The 21,606-nt window shown below is 35.7% G+C and overlaps 1 protein-coding gene across 1 annotated transcript; it reads right to left on the bottom strand.

The window, feature by feature from the left end:
• Positions 1-2,676: 2,676 nt before the first annotated feature.
• LOC131790658 (synaptonemal complex protein 2) lies at positions 2,677-21,558 on the bottom strand. The gene is made up of 39 exons (XM_066162123.1): positions 21,291-21,558; positions 20,241-20,324; positions 19,560-19,688; positions 19,288-19,380; positions 18,831-18,855; positions 18,157-18,242; positions 17,680-17,768; positions 17,222-17,259; positions 16,603-16,745; positions 16,029-16,081; positions 15,647-15,692; positions 15,096-15,206; positions 14,695-14,758; positions 14,082-14,204; positions 13,632-13,825; positions 13,101-13,298; positions 12,707-12,910; positions 12,424-12,490; positions 12,191-12,291; positions 10,976-11,156; positions 10,343-10,465; positions 9,677-9,832; positions 9,288-9,538; positions 8,925-9,011; positions 8,390-8,566; positions 8,022-8,097; positions 7,662-7,781; positions 7,288-7,313; positions 6,629-6,676; positions 6,339-6,414; positions 5,822-5,893; positions 5,387-5,465; positions 5,119-5,176; positions 4,609-4,703; positions 3,896-4,004; positions 3,645-3,703; positions 3,474-3,552; positions 3,141-3,206; positions 2,677-3,043 (listed from the first exon to the last, which is right to left on the bottom strand). The coding sequence occupies exons 1-39, from the start codon at positions 21,498-21,500 to the stop codon at positions 2,987-2,989; spliced, it is 4,053 nt and encodes a 1,350-aa protein (XP_066018220.1). The 5' UTR covers positions 21,501-21,558; the 3' UTR covers positions 2,677-2,986.
• Positions 21,559-21,606: the final 48 nt, after the last annotated feature.

The raw sequence follows: 21,606 nt of genomic DNA, 5'->3' as shown, positions 1-21,606 counted from the left end.
AACAAAAAATAAAGTGAATAAAACAAAGACAAAAAATGAAAGGGTATCACCCATGCTGTTGAAAAAGAGAGAAAAAATTAAATTGAAGTTTACAAAGCACGAACAAACACGTTTACAGTAATCAAAACGACATATTGATGATCTGGCTGACCTTTACATTTGAATAGAAGAAAAGAATTAAAAATAACAGAAATCTGCGATGAACTTTACAGCTAATTGCTACGTGATCCTTTTGTTTCGATTTGTTTTGTGACTTAGCGCTCGTCAATAGGAGTCAAACAAGGAAAGTTAAAAATAGTCTGGTAGATTAAGCTCTATAATGAGTATTAAAGAATTAGCGAGTCGCACCCCTGTCATGATATCGAATACCTTATAATAATCTATGTTTTAGGGAGACATCAAATAAACTGATGACTGACAAAAGCTTCGTTTTTTGTTATCTCTGAAGGACGTTTCTGCATCGTTAAACACGCCCACACCAAACAACTGCGCTCACACTAATAGTGTTCACACCTGATACAACATAAGCACTCAGTTGATTTTCAGTTCCACTCAATTTTCCATAACTGTCTCAGTACTAACACAAGTTGGGAATGTTTTTCTCTTGGACTTGGAATGCGGATTACTTTGTTGCACTGACGGCTATAAGCCACTTTTAAAAGTTCATGAAATGATTCACCTGCGCATAGCTTAGCATGAAGGCATGGGAGCACTTTGCAGATGTTTTAATCGTTTAAAAAACGTTTGTCTATACACTTGAAACTGCCAGCATCTGTTTGGCTTAAAATCCCACAATGTAATTTTATCAACGTTGAAATTTCTTAGTCAAAGGAGAACGGATACAGAGATCTACACAATAAAATTATGGATTTGTGCCTTTCGAATGCTCTTTTGTTCTGAACAGATGGTAAATCAAGGGAGCTCTGTATAACACATCAACATTGTCTGTGCTGTATTTAATAATTTTTCATTTTAAATCTTTCCTAAATCTTTCCTCTACTTTGATTTTGATGATAATAAGTTCAGAACTCCAACGCTCTATCCCCTTAATTTAGTTCATTAATTTATTTCATAAAGTTTTCAGTTCTGAAAACTACTCCAGTTTTTAGCTTGTCCCAGCCGCTATCCCCCAAGGGTACGAAAATTGGCCTATGGCTCTTTCGAGCCATGGTTAATGACTTAAGAATCTCACAACCAACCATGTCTATGTGGAAATTTGCAGATGACACCTCAATATCTGAAGTCATCCCCAAGTATGCTACAGGAAATGGCAATACACGAAGTGGCCAATTGGTCAAGTGAAAATAAGTTTCAATTGAATCCTGTAAATGCAAGGAACTTATCATTAACTTCAGTAAGCAGCCAGACGCGGAAGAATTTATTAGCCTAAACAGCCAGCACCTTGAAAGAGTGCCTCAAGCAAAGATTCTAGGTGTAACCATCACAAAAGATCTTAGAAGGAATGTTCACATCGAAAATATCGTCCAAAAAGCATCAAAGCCCATTTATCTCCTGAAGCAACTGAAAAAAGCTGACGTGGAACATGGTTCACTTGTTAAATTCAACACTGCTTGTATCAGGTCAGTTTTAGAATATTCTTGTCAAGTTTTCCATTCAAGCTTGCCCCAGTATTTATCAGACGAGGTGGAACGTATCCAGAAGAGAGGGCTTAGGATAATTTTTCCAGACCTCAATTACAAAGAAGCAACTAAAGCAAAACTTGGAACCTTGTTTGAAAGAAGAGAAGCTCTGTATCAACTGCTATTTAGTCAGATCGAGACTACAGATGTCAACGAGACACACAAAGTTTGGAACCTATTACCAGCTAAGCGTGGACCATGTAATCATGAACGGAGCCATAAAAGAGTTTACTCGTTTCCATTAATCAAGACTAACAGATTTAAGAACTCATTTGTTATGCACCATGTAGCCGAGGCCACTTGATAGTTCAATTTTCATAATTATATGTATCGTATGTATAAAGATTATCCGTTATTGTTTTAAAACATGTAATTTAGTCTCACGACTGCCAGATGTTATTTCAATAAACGAATTTTCTCTTAAATGATGGACTTATCTCTTAAATGATGGTCTATCGTGATCAAGAAGAATAAACTACGCAATGAGAAAGTAATATGCAGGGATTTGAAAAAAAAAGGACTTAAAGTCTTTCCAGTAAGGTCAAACATAGAACCATCGCATAATCAGGTGGATAACTTACGCATGATCTAATGATGATCTAATTTGTGCCATTCAAAAAATTTTGCAATTTTCTCGAAAAAGCACCAACAACGATTGCAAGGCCTCTGCCGAGGTATAGGTTTTGAGGAGTATGCGTGACTGAAAAAGGTAAACTGCAGCTTTTTGAGTAAACCAAATATATGGCGGGGACAGGCAAAATTATAAAAGGACACTATTCCTCCTGAGTACTCAGTCGCAGTTAACTTCAGGGGTTATTGGATGGTTGAGGAAACTGCTGCCTGAGGAGACTCAGCGAGTGTCAACTAAGAGTCACAAGTTAGCTCCCACAGTAAGAAGTTTGGAGACGGTGATTCCCTTAAATGAAGGAGATTATAGAACCATATGAAAAGGTGTTTAAAATAGATAAGTTTACTTTTTCTTTTTGAAGTATAAATAAAATAAATCAATTAAATATTTGAAGCTGTTTCAGCTAGAATTAAATAATCATTTCAATACGTATTTCGAGAAGGAAGTAACTTTAAATTAGAAAACCAAACTAACAACTGGTTCATAAAACCACTCCGTTTAACTTGTTCTACGTTTTCCTTTTTTCATTCGCTTATTTTTCTGTTTTGGCTTCAATTTTGTATCTTTCAATGTGTAATACAAAAAGACCCGATAATTTTTCGAACCTCTATACTGAAAATCGTCAAACACCAGCCATTTCTTTGCGGAAGACACCAAGAGAACAGTCTCATCTTTTCTTAACACACTTGGACCAAAAGCACAATTCATTGTAGTAACGTCAAAGGATGCGTAAGGTGTTCAATGTCATCTTAAGGTAATCTTCTGTCTGCTTGCGCTGATAAAAGAGAAATAAAGAAGTTTTAGCGGAAAAATCAACACCGCACACACGTGAAATTAAAACCAATTGTTGGAGAATCCGATCGTCTACTCACAGCGTCTTGAAGAAATTTATTCTGTAGTTTTTCCATTTCGTTTTCCATCTCAGTTCGCACTGCTATCTGTTAAAAGTATTTATATGACTTTAAGCAACAATTTTAATTAATCTATATCCTTTCAATAAAATTGATAATATGAAGAAAGTCATTCTCATTAATTCGTTTGATCAACATATGGTCAATTCGTTGAGCTGAGCAAGCCTAACCAAAGAGAAACTTCACCTTTAAATAATGAAACAAAAACACAAACTTCCATTCCCAAAGCAGGTTGAAAGTATACCTCCTCAGACGTAACAGGGGTGGTAAAAACGTACAATGATCAGCAAATACCTCTCGTTCTTCTCTTTTACGCTTCAACTTTGTGAGTTCACTTTCCATGACAACCTGAAGATGTTCCAAGCCTTTGAACCTTGAGACGAAGATCGAGTGTGAACCCATCAGGTCTATCATGACGAAAAACGTAAAGGGTACTAAGAGTAACAGTAAGAACTACCTACTAACCTCTTGTTTTCCACCTGTCTTTGGTTCTTGAGGATCTTGAATTGTTTTTCCAAACCATTCTAATTTTCAAAGAAATGTTCTAACCAGATAAGTAAGGGGTCATCACAACTGCGATATTGAAAAAAAAAACGTTCATCGGCCCAACCATGGTTCTTTTGGAAAGATGGCTCTCTTCTACATACACTGAGATACGAAAAAAGGTTATTGTCATGATTGTACCTTGAAATCAATCACCACAAACTGACACTTACGAAGGTTTCCTCTATTCCTCTTACGACTGCAGATGTTTTATCAATTTCCTTCTCCAGAACTTGAACTTGTTCTGAGAATTGGTTCTTGCAGCTCCTCAATTTGTCGTAACTATAGGATCACAATAGTAACAGTGAAGAAATAAACAAAACACATCAGCCGCACAATCAAAACTACACTGAGCTGTTGACCAACTCCTCCAAAATTAATTAAACTGCTGCAAACACAACTTGTACAGCATTCACCCGAGCTGCTGCAATGTTATTTCGAAGTATTTCCACAAAGTTAAAAACGCCTTAAATGGAAACTTTGAAATAGTAACCATATAAGATAGAAAACAGCACAGTAAAGGGTTCGCAAATGACAAACTCGGAAATTCTAGTATCTGCTATTTGAGTTTGAAAAACCCATCAGCTATGACGTGGCCTCTTAAACTTTAGCACCACTCCCGAAACAATTTCCCCATGATAACGGTTCCTGCACAACAAAACACATCCAACGTATAGTACTTTTCACCTGAGCAACAATCTGAACGCAAGCATTAACAGGTAGAGTTTATATTTTATAGTTCGATTTAATCTATGGTTCAAATTTGGTTTTCCTTTGTTTCAAACTCTGTGATTATTCCAAAGATAACGAAAAATGAAATCAAAATCAAGGATAAACCAAATTACGACACATTTTGGTTGCAAGGTGAACAAAGCATGACATATACCTGGCTGCCTGTGTTTGACTCCATAGGGAGTCAATGGTGGTAAACATGACCTCATTGGATTTCTTCACAAACGACCGGATCATGAGACGCTTTCTCTGAAAATAAGAGTACACCTTCTTGACAGAACAAAAGCCTTTTCGTAATGAGAAGATCACGAGGCAAACAAATGATACTTTTAAAATAGTACAGTGAAACCACTACTCCTTAAAAATATCATCATTTACGTGTCTGGAGATAGATTCGCATGCTACGTTGGGAGTTCTCCTCTCTGGTAACCTTTAATCTGATCATGATGAAAAATGCGCCATTTCGTAATGTGCGCGATATCTTAAGTAAGATTACTCGTAGTATGCAATACCAACCGCTACTCTCAAACCGCAACCCTGCATTTTCCCTGGGAGTTAAGTTGCCTGTTTTATCCTTTTCTGACATCTTGACGTCGTCCAGGGAAAAGTAGAAGCGAATCGGGATCAAATAAAAAAAAAGTTGGACAAAGAAATCGTTACTTACACGAACTGCTTTCATAATCTTTCGTCCGGCAAAATTGATCAGTCCCTGTACCTCTTTCCTTTGAAGGAAAAGAAATCAAACTTTTTGTGGAGTGTTTTGCTAAGTTTACAGAAATCTTGCCAGATAAATCTTGATGGGGAATCTATACTTTGTCTTGTTTCCCCTTCTATCGTTTCGCTCTTCTGTGTAAATAGTGGTCGACCATTCACCACGAAAAATAAACAAATTGAAACAAACAAACAAACAAAGCTTAAATCAGTTCACAAACCTGGTTTCTTCTTCTTCTTCTTCTTCTTCTTCACCATCATCTTCTTCTTCGTCAGGCTCTTCTCTGTTTTCTAATAAAGCTAAAACATTTTTATTTCTGTTAGTCAAAAAATGGAAAAAAGGGGATTTTCGTCTGACGTAATGACTGAACGATAAATATAACCGTAGGAGGGATTCATTGGTTAATTAATGTACAGCAAAATGTTCATTCCGAAAAGAAAGGTTCCCAGCTTGTTCCCGAATAGCCAGAACTAGCTCGTCAAACGGATCTGATTAGTGAACAGTAAACATGGGTTGTATGCTTTTAATTCACGAGAAGAACTTTATGATAACTTTGACTCTCTGGTTGTGAGACTGCTAATCGAAATGCGCTGTATTAGACACCGGTAATTTCTGTTACCAGTATCAGTGCTACCGTTTCATGCCACAAATTTACCTTCATAGGAAAGTTTCCTTGGCCTGTAAAAACTTCGACTATACCAGCCTTCTCTATGTTCAGTACTCTTCGCTGAGAGTAAAAAAATATATCATGGATAAAACGCTGTAAAATATATCTATCATATCATGGATAATGAGACACACTTGTCCTTTGATACTATCACAGATGTGTGCTCTTGTCTGCTGAACTGTGTGGTCTGTAAATTTAAACTGTTTACAAACTGGAGGGTACCTATTCATGATATGGTGGCGAAATATTCAGCGATCCACTCAGACATCAACATATCAGAAGACTGCATCCGTGGATACTTAAATATTTCGCTATTAAATCGAGTGTATTTCTCATCAGTTCGTTTCGAATCGATTTTCAATCCCTCTCCCAACTCGCCCTGCATCTGTCATACGTCAAGCTCCCCTTGACTTATCTCTAAGCCCATCTAAAACCTCTCTCAAAATGTCGTAGACCTTTCCCCGGAGTTTTCGATGCGACAGTTCTCATTACAGAGCATGTATACCTGTAAGAGATGCGCCACCAGGATAGCTGGGGCCTGATCGTGACCACTCAAAGAAGTTCCTCTTTCGCTTTCTAACCTGTGGAAATTATTAAAACAGAAATCTTTTACTAACCAACTGAAATTCAAGATGTTCTGTGCTAAACGTGGGACTGCAAGAACAAACAAACAAATCGTGGAACCACGGAAAGCATGTAAAAGACTTCGTCATTTCTTTAGAAGTAGCACGTTTATCACTAAATATTATTTATTACTAAATATGCTGAAGAGCTCTTAAAACCTTATGCACCAACCATAATTTCCTTTCCTGACTCTTGGGATGAGGCGGACTCTTTTCCCCTCTACAGTCAAATAATAGCATATAGAAAAATTCAGTGTAACACATTAACCCTGTTTTTCAAAACTTGACTCGCTCCTCATGATGCATGCAAAAACACGCAACAGTGGAATTCTGACTGACCTGTCGCTTCATTGCTACCACATTCTTACTACAAGGTTATCCTTTACTCCGACGAATGCTCGCAGATTTTGCTTATATAGTAATTATGGTCTAACCCAATACAGAGCGAATCACGATGAGTCCAACCGCTTTACGAAAGGGAAGGAGGGGGCATTGTTCGGTGCACGTCTTGACTCCGATATCCCAATTAAGACTAACTCAACATAGGAGTTTCTTCGAAGTGAAAAGAAAGGTTATTTTGGATAAAGGGCGCATCGCCAATGAGATTGTATAGACTATAAATTTCAGATGCAAATAGTCTAAACCATACTCTTCGGTGCCACTAGCAGCTACACTTGAGGTCAAAGAGAAGGGTCCAGCTTTAAATTCGGCAACCAAGTTATGATCGAGTCTGCCGAGTCAGCATAGGGAAAGGAGGAAGGGTTAAATAATTCACTAAGGTTCACTTTTATACAAAAATACTTTGAAAAAGGCACTTGTTAGGTTACGAACCTCAACATCTGCACAGTTATCCTTATCTGTGGAAACAATAGCGGTAAAATAAATAAATCAAACTACATAGCAAACCGAGAGTAAGGAGGTTGGGTTGTCATAATGTAACGGGTGAAAAAGAGCGTGTTAAGTTATTTATTTGTAGTTTTTGCTCCATCTGAAAAGAACACGTATCGAAATAAATCTTTCAAATCAGTTGGTACACCAGTAAGCACTTAAAACTTTCATCAGTAAATGTGACCATTTTAGTAGTCGAAAGGCTTTTCTTCTTAAGACTTCGCCTTAAGATGCCACTTTGTCACTTAGGTTGCATATCGCAAGATATAAGATGAACCATAATCTTAAAATTTTGGCATAATTTGCCAACGTCTTACCTAGTTCTGATCTTGGCGTGATCGGTGTCTTTACAACAGAGACTTGAAGAGGCCTTTGTCTCAAAGACTTTTTCTTGGATACTTTTGTCTGCTTTCCTTGGAAAGGTGTTTCGCCAATTCCTAAAGGTAGGAGACAAACAAATCATTCTCACATTTTACATTCAAAGATAAAATATTGCATAAATATTTTCTGTACTTTTCTAACCCACAGTGTTGATGCAGTTTCGTTTATCAAGAACTGGAAAAGGCATGGTGTTAACAAAAACCGATGGCGCCATTCTTAGATTCTACAATTCAGAGACATTTTAAGATGAATATTAATCAAAGCTAGCTAGGAAAAATAATCAGAGGTTTAAATACCTGAGTCATCTCGAGACACAACACGCTTCAAACCTAACCTTCCCTCACTGGAGCTAAGCTGCGTATTGTTTCCAGCCTTAAAAAATGAAAACCGAACATAGATACAACTCTCTAGAGTCTTTTAACTTTCAAACTCTAAAGAAGTTATACTTAAATAAATAAATGTCATCCGTCAGGGACGGAGAGGATTGGAAAGATGGCCGTCCTGAGAAGCCGGGATATTATGTGACTAATTCAAACAAATGTTTAAATTGTCGCATATTGTTCCAAGTAGATGACATAATTTAACTACGACAACAACAACGATAAAATGAAATCAATAAAGCGCCACATTGGTGACTTAAGTTCCTTGATGTACATCAGCTTACCAATCTTTGCTCATTCCTATATTTACGTCTATAAATTGGTGTCATATTTATGTCGAAGTTATAATCTATTTCAATATCGCTATTAGCGGAGTCAGCTTTAACTTCAACATCCTTCTCTTTATCTTCGTCTTGTTCAGTAACGTCACTTGCTTCTGAAGCCTCGCCTATGGGAGTAATCTGGAACAGAGGGAGGTTTAAAAATATCTCTTACGTTAGAGCAACCAGCCAAGTTGAAGAATATATCATGGGCAGAAGTCTGGATAGCCGTTCTTTAATTGCAAAAAATATGAAAAGAGAATGAAAAAATAAGCTTTCGGAGGGAATACTCATTTACCACTTATACAGGTAAGACTGCTGGTCGTGGACTATTAAGTGCCTTTAAGTAAAGACAACATTTCCATTGTGGTAAAACTGAATTCAAACAATGTCTTTGGAAGGCAGAACTTTAACAACTTTTTCAGAGCCAAACTTCCCTGGGATTGAAATAAACTATTTGTAGCTAGAAGATGTGATGAAAGCAACCAAGGTTTTCTACCTTAGAGAGGTTCATTGGGCTGCGTTGAGATTCTTCTCCCTTACAATTGTCACCTGACCCTTCACATGACTTCGGGGTTGGCAAAAACTAAAACGAAAAAGCACTCTCAGTAAAAAAGAACTTCGTCCCTTACTTTAACGGGAACCTGGTATGTAGAACATACCATGATGGCAAGCATTTTCCAAACTTGAAATTAGCGATTCAATCAATAGAGAATGACCGACAGCAAGAAGCCACAAAGTTTATATACAGATTAAAAATGTTATCAAATCCAAACGCAGTTTTGGTTTCACTTTCTAATTGTTTTTAAGGATCATTGTGAAATGACACAGTACAATGAGTGACCACAAATTCTATACATACCCTGCTGTTTTTCTTTTTCAGAATTTCTATCCTGTCCTTTTCTATCTTGAATTTCTTCGTAACTGGCTTTCTTGTATTTTGATGGTCGAATCTTGCATAATCATCCATATCATGAGGACTGATGAGTAAATCCTCCTCCAATGATTTATGCCTTTGAGATGCATTATCGACTTTAACAACCGGTGAAGACGTTCCATATTCAGCCTCTTGATAGTATTCTGTAGTATAATCACTGCTTTCAAGTTCATAATCTACAACATAATAAGAAGATAAAGTAAATAATAGATGGGAAACTGTTGGTTTATGGCAGCTTTTCATTTTCGAAATATTTCAGTAGGAATGCTTTGGGGTAATAACATGCATTAAACAATAATTGAGATTTACTGTACCATCCAAAACCGTCTCATACTGATTTTCTTGAAGGTAATCATCCTCATCATCAGCATCCTTTGTGGATTTGAGGGCAAAAACATGAGATGCAGCTTGCTTCTTTTGTACTTTAGTGCTTTGCGAACGTCTTCTACTGGTAGCGTCTTCATTCGCCCCTATACAAAATATCAAAATATGAACAAGCCTGTCCTCAATTTTGTGACAACAACTACAGAGAATATTTAAACTGAAAACGTGTAAATGAAAACTTAATTGACTGAGATTGTTAAATGTTTTGTCCTATCTTTCAGTTACTACTCTAGTTATTATTGGTCAATTTAGTGGGCGTTACTCTGCTCTACATGTACGGCTGGTAAAACTTCATAGCGATTTCGTCGCCAAACTCTCTTCTTACTTATCGCCAATCGTTCTCGTTTTTTCGTGATTTTGAAATCAACTTGTTTCATTTTCAATGTGCGTCTTTCATTTGAAGCAGGAGTACACGAATAGATGCGATTTCTAAAACATGTCAGACAGTTGTAGAGAGGTAAAAAATATCCACCTAGTTGCTGGTCCGCAACTTACGGCTCGAACCGATAGGACATGGATGGCAAAGTATTTACACACTTGTTAGTGGACCTGTGTATAGGGCGTACACTTACCTTGATTTTTAGGGATATCATTACCTGTTTTATATTTGCCCATGTCAATCCTGTTTTCATCGTAAACAACATCACTAATTCTCTGATGTTTCTTTGCTGGATCTGGCACCAAAACCTTACTCCTTGCAGGTCTATCCTTTTTTAATCCTGAAGAGCAAAAAGGGTGGAAATCGTGACTTCCAGATACGTTAAGACAAACAGGCGAAAGCACTACCATGTCTTACCTCTCTCTTTTATTAAAATTATCAAGTTCCTAAATCCAAAAGCACCTAATTGTAAATGAAGAAAGCCGAGAACGGTAGAAAAGTAAATTTATCGGTTGTAATAAGCCAGTGGGGCATTTCACAAGAGATTATCCTGATTTTCTCAACAGTAAGCTACTAGAGGCGTGGAACCAGTAAATCACTGGTTACCCTTGCATTTTATCTTGTTTCCCCTTTCCATTTCTCAAGGGTGGAAAGAGAAGCTGCGAAAGTTGGGTTTCTTTTTTAAGAAAAAGACGAAAACATTAATTAACATTAACCAGGTCAGGGCTTGAGACCAGAACAATTAACTCAGATGCCTGTACACTGATGGTAACTATCAAAATGATCTTGTGGTCCACTAAGCGGGTCAAAATTGACTTTCTAAATAAAACAGATTCAGTTTAGCATTCACCTTCTGACTTCGTGCGTTGCTTCCTTTTACTTTCTTCAGGTGGCTGCAATGCAGCTGGTTCTTTTATCTTGTGGGTGTTACCAGCCATTGATTTTGACTTACTCTGCCTCTTTTCCAGTTTTTTTTTCTTGAGACTTCCCTCTTTATTTGTCTTATCTTGATGATTAAATTCATTTTCATCCTTCGGATACATAATAAGAGAACAGGTACTTTGCAATGATGGACTGACTACCACCGATGAATAGTTCACTACTGCCTGAATCATCAACTCCTATAGCTTAATATTTGGTGGGGGTATAAATTGCAGGTTGCTGCTCATAAATTTATTGCTCCATACACAATTAGTTGGTTACCGGTAATCATAACCATTACAATTTCCTCAAACACAATTGGTGCATTAGCTGCTTTATTTTTTCACTAATAAAGCTGTAATCGGACAGTATAGTCAATTGGCTGTAATCACACATCTGTAAGTGGACAGTTGAGGTAGCCAATTATACTAAACCCTCTCAGCCAAATCCACCAATCACAGAATTAATCACAATAACCACAGCAACAATCACTTATCCTTAAAAAAAATTGAGGAATTTCCAAAATGGAGAATTTTTTACTCTAGACATTGTCTCCACCAGAGATATTTGACCTAATTGTATTTGTTGTTTTCAGAAATTGTAATGATTATGATTAATTGGTAACAGGATTTTTGTCGTCCAATTCTGTTGGTAATCATACTCATGATTGACAAATTGGACTCCCGCTTTGTGGTCATCCAATTTTGTTAATCACTCATATGATTACAGAACAAATTGGACTCCACTACGTCCTATTACCATTATGAACAGAAATGCCACAGCTTCCTGTTGCTTTTACCCAATTCAGTTGGACTTGCATAGTTCTACTCTGAATTGCTAGTAGCTAGTCCCACTCTGTTTCATTAACTGTAACACTGACAACTAGTTAAGGTGGCCATCAGGGATCCCTCTGACCCACTGCATGCAAATTTTGAAAAACATCATGAGCAGTCCTATATGCAATGGCGTGAACAGGGCAGGGGAAAATTAAGCAACTGTCTGCCTGATGAAATCAGTCTGTATGTCATGACCTTGAGCCAGCTATTTTCCCATTCAGCCCTCTCACTTAGTCATTATCAACAATGTATATCCAAGCATTCTGATCAAAAGGTAAACACCACAAAAAGAAAACAGTTTAACACACCTCTATGCTATCAGCAAGTGGTAAAGAGTCTTGAACAATGTCCAGAGATTCTTCTTTCCTCTTGTCATTTGTCTTCTTATTTGCATCTCCTGGAGCTTCACCTTGATTGGAAGAAATGTCACTTTCAGAAAATACATTTGATGAGGAGCTGAATGATAGCTTTGTGTTTTCTGCTTTCCTGCTTCTATAACCCTTTACTTGTACAAGGGTGCATGACCTAATTCTCCTCTTACCAGATCTTGGGTCTCGCCTTCTTGCTGGAGTCACCATGGGTAATGTGCCAATGATTTTCTTTTGGCTCTATAGAGAGGAATGATACAAAAAGTGCCAGAAAGAAAATAGAAATTATTCAAAATGCATGAATAATGAATTGATGTTACTAGACAGAGCTCAGGCTTAATAACTCTTCAGGCTAAGAAAGGGATACCCCTAGGGATAGGGATGAATTTACTGGTACATTCATCACTCAGTTCTTCCTTGATCAGGTATAAATTAACTTAAAGAGTGTACACTTACCTCAACCAATGGATAAGAATGTCTGGTAGAGAAAACTTTCTCTCTAATACCCTGGTAGGTCTTTGCACCATTTGATAACGACTCTTCTTTTTTTTTGCTGGCTTTCAATCTCTTGCTTACATTAAAAGCTGTTGGTAAGGATTTCTCTAAAAAGTTTTTCTTACTCATGTCAATATCAGTGGAACTGTCACTTCTTCTTTGTTCCTGAAATGAGAACAGGAGGTAAACAGACAGTGAGAGAGAGAGGGGGCACAAAAAGACAAGGAAAATATTTGTTTTCCAACTTTGACATCATTTAGAGAATATCTACACATTCTAAAAAGGAAAAAAATGAAAAAATAATTAAAAAAAAGAATAAGAAAATACATATTTGGTTGTGAATTAAAAAACTTGCCTCTTTGGCCTGTAGACGCTTAGAAGCTCGTTTAATGGGCTTTCTTGTGGTTTCCTCTTCAGTGTGGGCACTGCTGTTGTCTGAATCATGCAACATATTCCCAGCTTTAACAGATAATTGTGTTGGTTTACTACCACTTTGGTGGGAATTTGTAACTCTTGATTCATCCAAGTTAAATCTGTACTCCTTCTTCTTGGCCTGAGCAGTAAAAAAAGAGTATAATTTAATTACACTGTCCTCCTTTATATAGATATCTGAGGTGATAGTATTAGAACTTTGAAATCATTTAATTACTACAACAAGTATCTGTATGATCATGATCAGTGTAGTAATAATGTTCTAAGTCCAGATTAGAATACAAAGCAGTGCATAAGCAGAGCAAAAATGTGGTTCTGATAAGGACATACTGGAATAAACTCAGTTTAAGTTACTGGATAATCCATTCAGAACCTTCAACATTTCAGCTTAATATGATCCCATTGAACCAACTTTAAACAATTATCAGTTATTTAATTTCAACAAGTCTCTCACCTGCGACATCAAGGTAGCTGTAGGCATGACAGGCCAAACACATGTAACCTCTACTTGTGTACTTTTAATGCAGACAGGATTCATGGCTACTGAAGCTTTTGTTGAAGGAGTCAAGCTCACATCTGAGTCACTACTGGGTGGAAACTTTGGACTTCCCATAATTTTTTTTAATACAGATGTCAGAAGGTTAGTGAGTTGAGAGAGTTAAGAAAGGCAACAAAAGTTGTCAACCATTTAACAATTGAAAGAAAAAACTTTTGTGACTTACCATAATTAAAAGCTCTTTAAGTTTTGTAGAGAAATCTCATATCCAAACTGATGATTACACATTGGGACCAGACCCTCATCAAAAACTTAAACGAAACAAAACTAGAAGCATAATGAGTGCATCCTCTAGAGGAAAAAACACAATAATTACATTTGTCGGAATTTTTTCAACTGAAAGGATATAAATTCCACTGAAAGAAAATTTGACAAACTGATTGTCAAATTGAGGTCCAAAGGAAACAAGTTCAGATGCTGCATGCTTTAGTTTTAAAAGGAGGGCAACCTCATCTTTCTTTGTTTCTAAATCTGGGCAGTGAAAGAAATTGTTGTCAATCTAATTAAATAGAATCATGTAAAGTTAAAGTCACATTCAATGAGAGTAAACTCAAGAAACACCAAAAGATTCCCTTCTGTTATTATTTTTTTAATTTGAAACACCACCTTGCTCTCATTCTAGACCTGAATCATATGCAAGTATGCAAACAGTCAATACCAACCTCCCCTGTGACCAAATATTTAGTTGAAGCTGAGTGCAAAATTTCTGTGGGCTCTTCAGTAACATTGATCAGATAAAAGAATTATTGCACTGTTTTTAGGTGTCCATTGCATTATTAACATTGTGGCATGTTTAATAGGGCCCAAAAATCACATGTATTTTGAGTGAGTTATAGCTTACTACAAATTTTTTAAATGATTTAGGTCTCCCTTGTATGATAGTGATTAAGGGTAGTGTAAAATGTGCAATTACAACAAAAGGTAGGTTACTTGTAGGTCTGGCATTAATATAATAATTTACCTTTGATCCGATAGTCCTCAACATCTCCTGCTTTAATGAGTACTGTCTCCCATGAGCTACCTTCCTAGATAACAGTGGAAAACAGACATCCAACATTAGACCAGCACTTTTGCCCAGTCAAAGTAGAATGGGCTAGGCCCTCCATACTAGGCAGCCTGATTACAACTATAACAATGTAACAATACAACTAACTAAAATTCTAAAATATTGTACTTCTATCCATACTGTACTTGGCTCATGCAATGGAATATTTGGAACCAGATGAAAGGGTAACCATCATGAGCTGATTATAGTGGCTTTCCACCAATCCAAATACCTAGGGTAGCATACAAGGATGGAACTTTGAATGAAATAGGTTGAATACAGAATAATTAAATAATAAAAAAAAACCATCTTTATACCTTGTAATTTCCACCTCTGTCTCTCTCCTCAACAAAAAGTGTGATGGACTCACTACCATAGTTAAAATCTATCCAAAAATCCTTTATTTTCTCATAGCTTGGCTGGTAAACCTATGGTTGCCAAAGAAGAACAACAAACATGATATCACATCAATAAGTTATAATTTCCTGAAAACCACAAATAAAGAAGAATTATCATTGTATTAAAAGTCTCCAATCCCTTATAGTTTCAGCACACTGAATTTTGCAATATATTTATTTCTTGCTCTGTTCTCATGTCATAACTGATTTTGATTTACTTAAAGGTAAGTGAGCTTCGTCAACTTGCTAGAAATATGCTTTTATTGACCCTTTTAAAACTTTTAATCACAAAAGTCACCAAAACAATAATCCTGTCCATTTAAATTGATCTATACAAACTAACTGAAAGCCAGTTTTCTGATACAAAATGACTTCCAGTTATTTGCTCAATACCACTGACAACATGATCCATTTCTAATTCCTGTAATGATAAGCAGAACACAATATAATTGCAAAATATCCCAACAAACCTGTAGTGTTCCAAAGTGAGCTGAATAACATGGAATTGAGGTCACACTGCCAAAGGAAACAATAAGATTTATTCCCAAAGGTGAACAAAGACACCTGAGTCATACCACTGCATGTGAATAATCTATTGCTCATCTTCTCTTGAACACTCACTCAGCCAACCAAAATGTTAAAATTTACAACACAATTTTATTTTCCTTTGTATTCTGGGTTTTTTCCTATTATGTAATTATAAGTAAAAAACAAAAAAAAATTAAAGATGAGAATGAATATGACTTGAATTGGTCACAATCCAATTTGAAAAGAGCTTCCCATACATATTTCAAAGACGTTAATGTGCATGACATCATACCAGTAAATACAATCAAAGGAAACTTCTGATACCTTCGCTTTTCCTTTTGACTTTCATTCAAAGTGTTTAGAAAGTGCCTACAACCCTACCAAAGAAGCAAATTTAGCAATTAGCCTTAATTATGAGGATTATGGAGATGGTAAGCTACAAAATTAGTCTAAATGACATTTTCACAAACTAAAACAAGTACAGAATAATTGAAAAATGTCCTATAAGTTTGATACAGCCAAAATGATATAATATACACACTTTTTTGAATCTGTACTCTTTCATAAAACTAAGGGAAGAGGATGAAGCACTTATCAAATGACAATGGGGCATAAATTTTCAAAGTTGATTGATGAAAGAGCACAAATTTGAAGGGGGGAGCCCTCATCCAAGGATTTAAAATGTATTGAATATACCAGTATGTTAGTGTAAGCAATTAATATCATTTTTTTATTTTATTTTCTTTAGTTTCAGTAATTAGCGCAATCGCACAATGATAATTAATCCTCTCTTCTCTGAAGAAAAAGGGAAAAAATTGGACACAAGTTTGAATCTTGAACAAGCTTGTACAAATTTCAAAATTTAAATCATTTAACTTAAAATCAATCTTAGACTTACTGCTTCAAAGTCTTCCATGCTGATTTCTCTGAAAGCCTGAGAAACAAATTTATCTATGAAGTATTGTGGAGCCTTTGTGAATCTGCTGGCACATGGAAGGAGACGAACAATAAGCTCAACCATTCCTGCTTGTAGTTCAAAATCTAAATATTTCAAAAGAATCAAAACACAGAGAGACTCAGATTGTAATTTTTTAATCCTCCTTTGCATATTCTTTGCTATATCATATTCTATCTACACTTCACATTAACGTTATTCACTCTTTTAATTTTAATAGAAAATTAAAATTAGAAATTGCTTAAATTCATATACTGGCCCATTTCATTTGTTAACTTCTTTAACTGACAACCAAAATTTTGATATGTTCACTCCTGTGCCACTTTCCAGCCACTGTCTACTCTAGTAACAGTCAGACTTGTATTTCCTTTGAGTGATATGTGTAAGATTCACTCATAAAAGTGGTATATAAATGGCAGTTTTTAGTTCCCAGTTTTTTTTTTCCACATAGATGGGTTCTTGCCAGGATAGGTCAGATATCATTTGTAAAGAGACAAAATGTGTTATTATAACGGTTATTTCTGCAAACATTACAAAAATACAGAAGGAAAAATGCAATTACCTCCAGCGCTAACAAGCAGAAATTCCATATTATCCTCTCTGAAGATTGAAAAATAAAGTGAATGCAACAAAATTGCTTGAGTACTGAGCAAGTATCAAGAGAAATCAATGTGAAAAGGAGCAGCAGCTATTAGAACAATCTCTTGTGATCTTCCTAAATATCACTCACTATAATACCTGTAAGTGTCTTCCTTAATATTCTTGACATTAATCCACTGAGAACCAGTAGAAAAGTAAAGCAAAACCACCTGCTCTAGCCCTAATATAAAATAATCATTGCTTTTAAAAGGTGAATTTTTACCATTTGCTAACACTTGCCTATATAATTACATAATTTTTCATTAACCATCAATTTTTTGATCAATTTGCTTCATTCCTAATACATGTGACACTTGATACAGAGTGATCACTATCCTTGTTGATCAGTTTTTGTTATTCAATTATGTTGAACAGGCATACAATTCTTTGGAAGCCAGACACACAGCATCTGATGGATCCAAGTCATGATTAGCTTCATCTCCAAGAATCATATTTGTTAGCTTCACAGCCTGAAAAAACAACTTAATTGAGTCAGACTGTCTGCCTCCTGCCTCCAAACAGCTGACTGGTCAGTAGATCTAATCAACCAGTGGGTCATTAAGCATTGCAGTCAAACAGTGTGAGGCACCTAGTCAATCAGTGAGTCAGTAATTCTATTTCATTCACCAAGGCATTTGCTATGTCAGTCTTATACCACATTATTGAACTAAGAATTTAGTTTTATTATTTACACTAATCACAATGACATTTAAATACAGATGAAATTATATTCAGAGAGTGAAAATGTTTGGCCATTACCTGTTTTATTCTACTGGTGAATATAAATGAAGAGTGCTATATGAACATTGTTCATAACATTCTATGGTACTTGACAGGTATGCAAATGAGAAGATTTACCTCAATACTCAAACCAATGCTTTTTTTCTCTTTTGCAATGATATCACAAATTAAGTGTGGGACAACTGAAACCAACTTTTCCTTGCCTTTAATGAGAAAAATCAATAATAATACAACAGGATAACTATTTTCAAAAACTAAGTTCAATGCTAATAATTAATAACTGAAATGTTCATAGTGCACAACAGTGGTCCTTGCTGTTGTGAGAACATTGGACCTTCCTTTTCCAAAAATTTTACACAAAGTCATCATGATAGAAAGGTGCTCTTGGGAAAGTTAATTATTTCATATTATTATAGAAACACCAATAAAATACCAATTGAGCTTTTGTGCAAAAACATGATATCTTCATGCATGAAGATAACATTTCTTCACACATAAAAATATAACTGTTGCTATGGTTACATTTGTGTCTTTTGGAATGATTAAGTATTTCATTAGTGATGATATAATACAAATAAAATATTATATGGCTGCTTGGAGATACAAAATTTTTCTTCTCCTGTTAAAAAATATTTTATTGGTTCAGTTGGCTCACTCCTGAAATATTTTCAACACTGAATAAGAAATTTTGTATCTCTGTGGGGCCTGTATTATCCTCTATGTATCCTTTACAAATAAAATTTTAATACCTCATGAAGAACATGGACCAAAAGAATGGCAAATTAATTTACCTGAAGGAAGCTTTTCACATGTTGCCTGGAATAAAAACAATAATATTTGAAAATATGGCATCACTGGTCAGCTGGCATTATCATCACTGTTATCATTACTATTTCTCTTAAGTTTGCGCACAAAATTATTACTTTCTTCAAACTTAATCCAAACCATTATCTCAAATTTCAGAATAAGGGTTGCAAATCAAATCACATGGCTTGAGACTAAAAATTCTTCAATCCCATTGGTTGTAACTAAGGACTTGTTGTTGTTTGGAAAAAAGAATAGAAAATTCTTCCAAATTTTTTCATTCATCATTTTATTAATATTTTGATATTTTCAATACTATTTCCATGAACTGAAAATTACCATGCAACTTGCCAGGCTTTTCCAGAATTTTGTAAAAAACTTCTTAAGCGTGCAATTCTTGATTTGAAAGCTTTAAAAAAGGAGATTATTTTACTTGCTACTTACAGTCATAAATGTGAGCATTGAGATCAATGATTCCAATGCATCTGGTGTGCAGATAACATCCCCATCAACAAGTACATGAAGAACTTTTGGGAGGTGGATAATATCATAAAGAATAAAGGCTCAAGTCACTTAAATCTTTGATGCAAAAAATCAAGCAGGTTTTTGAAACAGAATGTCCTGCTAAACTCTAGCTAGAAAAAAACACTTGGAACAGAGGGAAATTTTATGTAATTATATTATTAAACAAAGACTAAACTGTTTATGAATGGTATAATCAAATGAAAATCCAAGTCAAAGAGCTTCTCCAGATTGACATTCTTTGGCTCCTTCTGATTCTCAATGGTGTCAGTGATCCTCTTGAAAATTTCAGACAGCTGAGCAATGTGTCCTGAATTTAATTCCTGAATTAAAAAATGAATGACTATAAGCAAGTTCATCCAAATTGCATTGATAGGAATCCCCTGAGGAACAAAACCAATGATGTACCATTCATAACACTGCGACAGGCAACATTAAGAGGGAATTATCCCATTCAACAATACTATACTGATAATAGCTACCCCATCCTCAAGTCTTTGACTAGGTTTCTCTTCTAGATCCAAAGACAACTGTGACCAAGTCTCAATGTTTGCAAGAGATTTTAGTTTTTCTTCATTTTTCAGTGTAATAACCCAATCATTTTAAAGTTGAGAGAACCAAAGAATAGTTTGTGAATCATCAGCCTTTAGCTTGAGATGTATGAACTTTTTGGGTGCATTCCCCCAACATCCCATGAAGGTTACTAGCCCAGTAAATTGATAGAAAGGATGGCTAGATAATGACAAGTGGATATCATAAAAACATAAGCAAAAAGCTTAGTGATACATTGAAGGATTAGTTTTTAGCTAATCAGAATGGGTGCGGTGTATCAGCTTCTTTGTAGACATATTTTCTATGTGGTTGAGGTTTCCTACCCTGGTTATGAATTCAGAGAATTCTTTTACTGAACTCTCACAAGGGTTTTCAAGCAGCTCATGACACACATTGGCTGAGTAGTCCTACAAACCACAACATGAAAATTAATACTGTTAGTACATGGGAAAGGCAAACTCATAACATAAATTGCAACAATAAGAAGAACATGTTTTTAAGATACTGAATTTGCATTTGAAGCGACTGAATTAACTTAATTTTAATGAACAACGTCGCTGAGTTAGAGTTCTCACCTAAGATCTACAATTCACAATTATAGTAATTCAAGGAGATGAAATACCTCCTCAATAATCCACTTGATTGAGGCGTGAAGTAAGACAGGAAAGTGAAAGCCGCAATGCAAGGAATCATTAATAAGAGTCTATTTCATAACAGCAGTAGTGTTAATTATAACACCACATGAAACAGGGAAACAAAACCATATTTTTTTTTGTTTGAAGAAACGTTTTTGGGGCTCTTTCTTGGTGTAGGAGACGCAAGACACGTCTCATACATGCACCGCCTCATATCTAAGAGGTTAATTAACCTATTGTTTTCATCGTTTTCCTCGTTCTTTTGCCTATTTTGTTCGCTATTGTTTTACGTCAACTGAGTCATCTAATCCTAGTGAGAAGGTCTTCGCTACCTTTTAAATGGCCAGGAAAGAGAGGAAAACGGGGAATTTTTTTTTACGTAAGGGCTTAAAACTTTATGTGACAAGGAAGCTTAAACTTGTATCACTGAAGTTTTCAATTCGTTTTGGAAACGTTTCGTTCCGAAGAAATTCTATCTTCTAAAAATCTTTCATTAAATTTCATTAAACCGATCTTTTGAAGTGCAGTTCAACAAGCCTATGGACTTAAAATAAGAATGTAACACATATCACGGTTAGAACTGTTATCTATATGAAATGCACTAACAAAATTATTTCAAAGCTGGACTCTCCTTCGTACGCTCCAAAGGTTTACCTCGATTTGTTTATCGCTTGCAAGTGAGCTCACAACATAAATATTCTCATCTTCTCTGTACACAATTGCAAAAAAATTACTTACCACTCCTTTATCCATGAAAAGAAAAAAATTTAGTCCCTTTAACAAAAAAGACCAAATAGTTTGCTCGCGATGAATGAAACTACCACAATACTCAGGAGACGACTGTGTCGCTGTGACAGACAAATTTCCCGCCAAGCAGTTGTGTTCCATATTTGGCATGACATTTGGTATTAAATAATATACTGGCGTGGACACTTGGATATTGGACATGGCTTGGACACGTTACACCAAAATATACTTCGAAAGACTTTTCCTGTTTCAGTTTGCATCTGCTTCCTGGGTCTATAAGCAAATTAAAAATAGCATTTTCGCCACT

The sequence above is a fragment of the Pocillopora verrucosa genome, chromosome 2 (genome assembly GCF_036669915.1).
Source record: "Pocillopora verrucosa isolate sample1 chromosome 2, ASM3666991v2, whole genome shotgun sequence".
In the NCBI taxonomy this organism is placed as follows: Eukaryota; Metazoa; Cnidaria; class Anthozoa; order Scleractinia; family Pocilloporidae; genus Pocillopora; species Pocillopora verrucosa.
The sequence above is the reverse complement of the archived record's forward strand: the minus strand, read 5'-3'. Positions and strand labels throughout refer to the sequence as shown.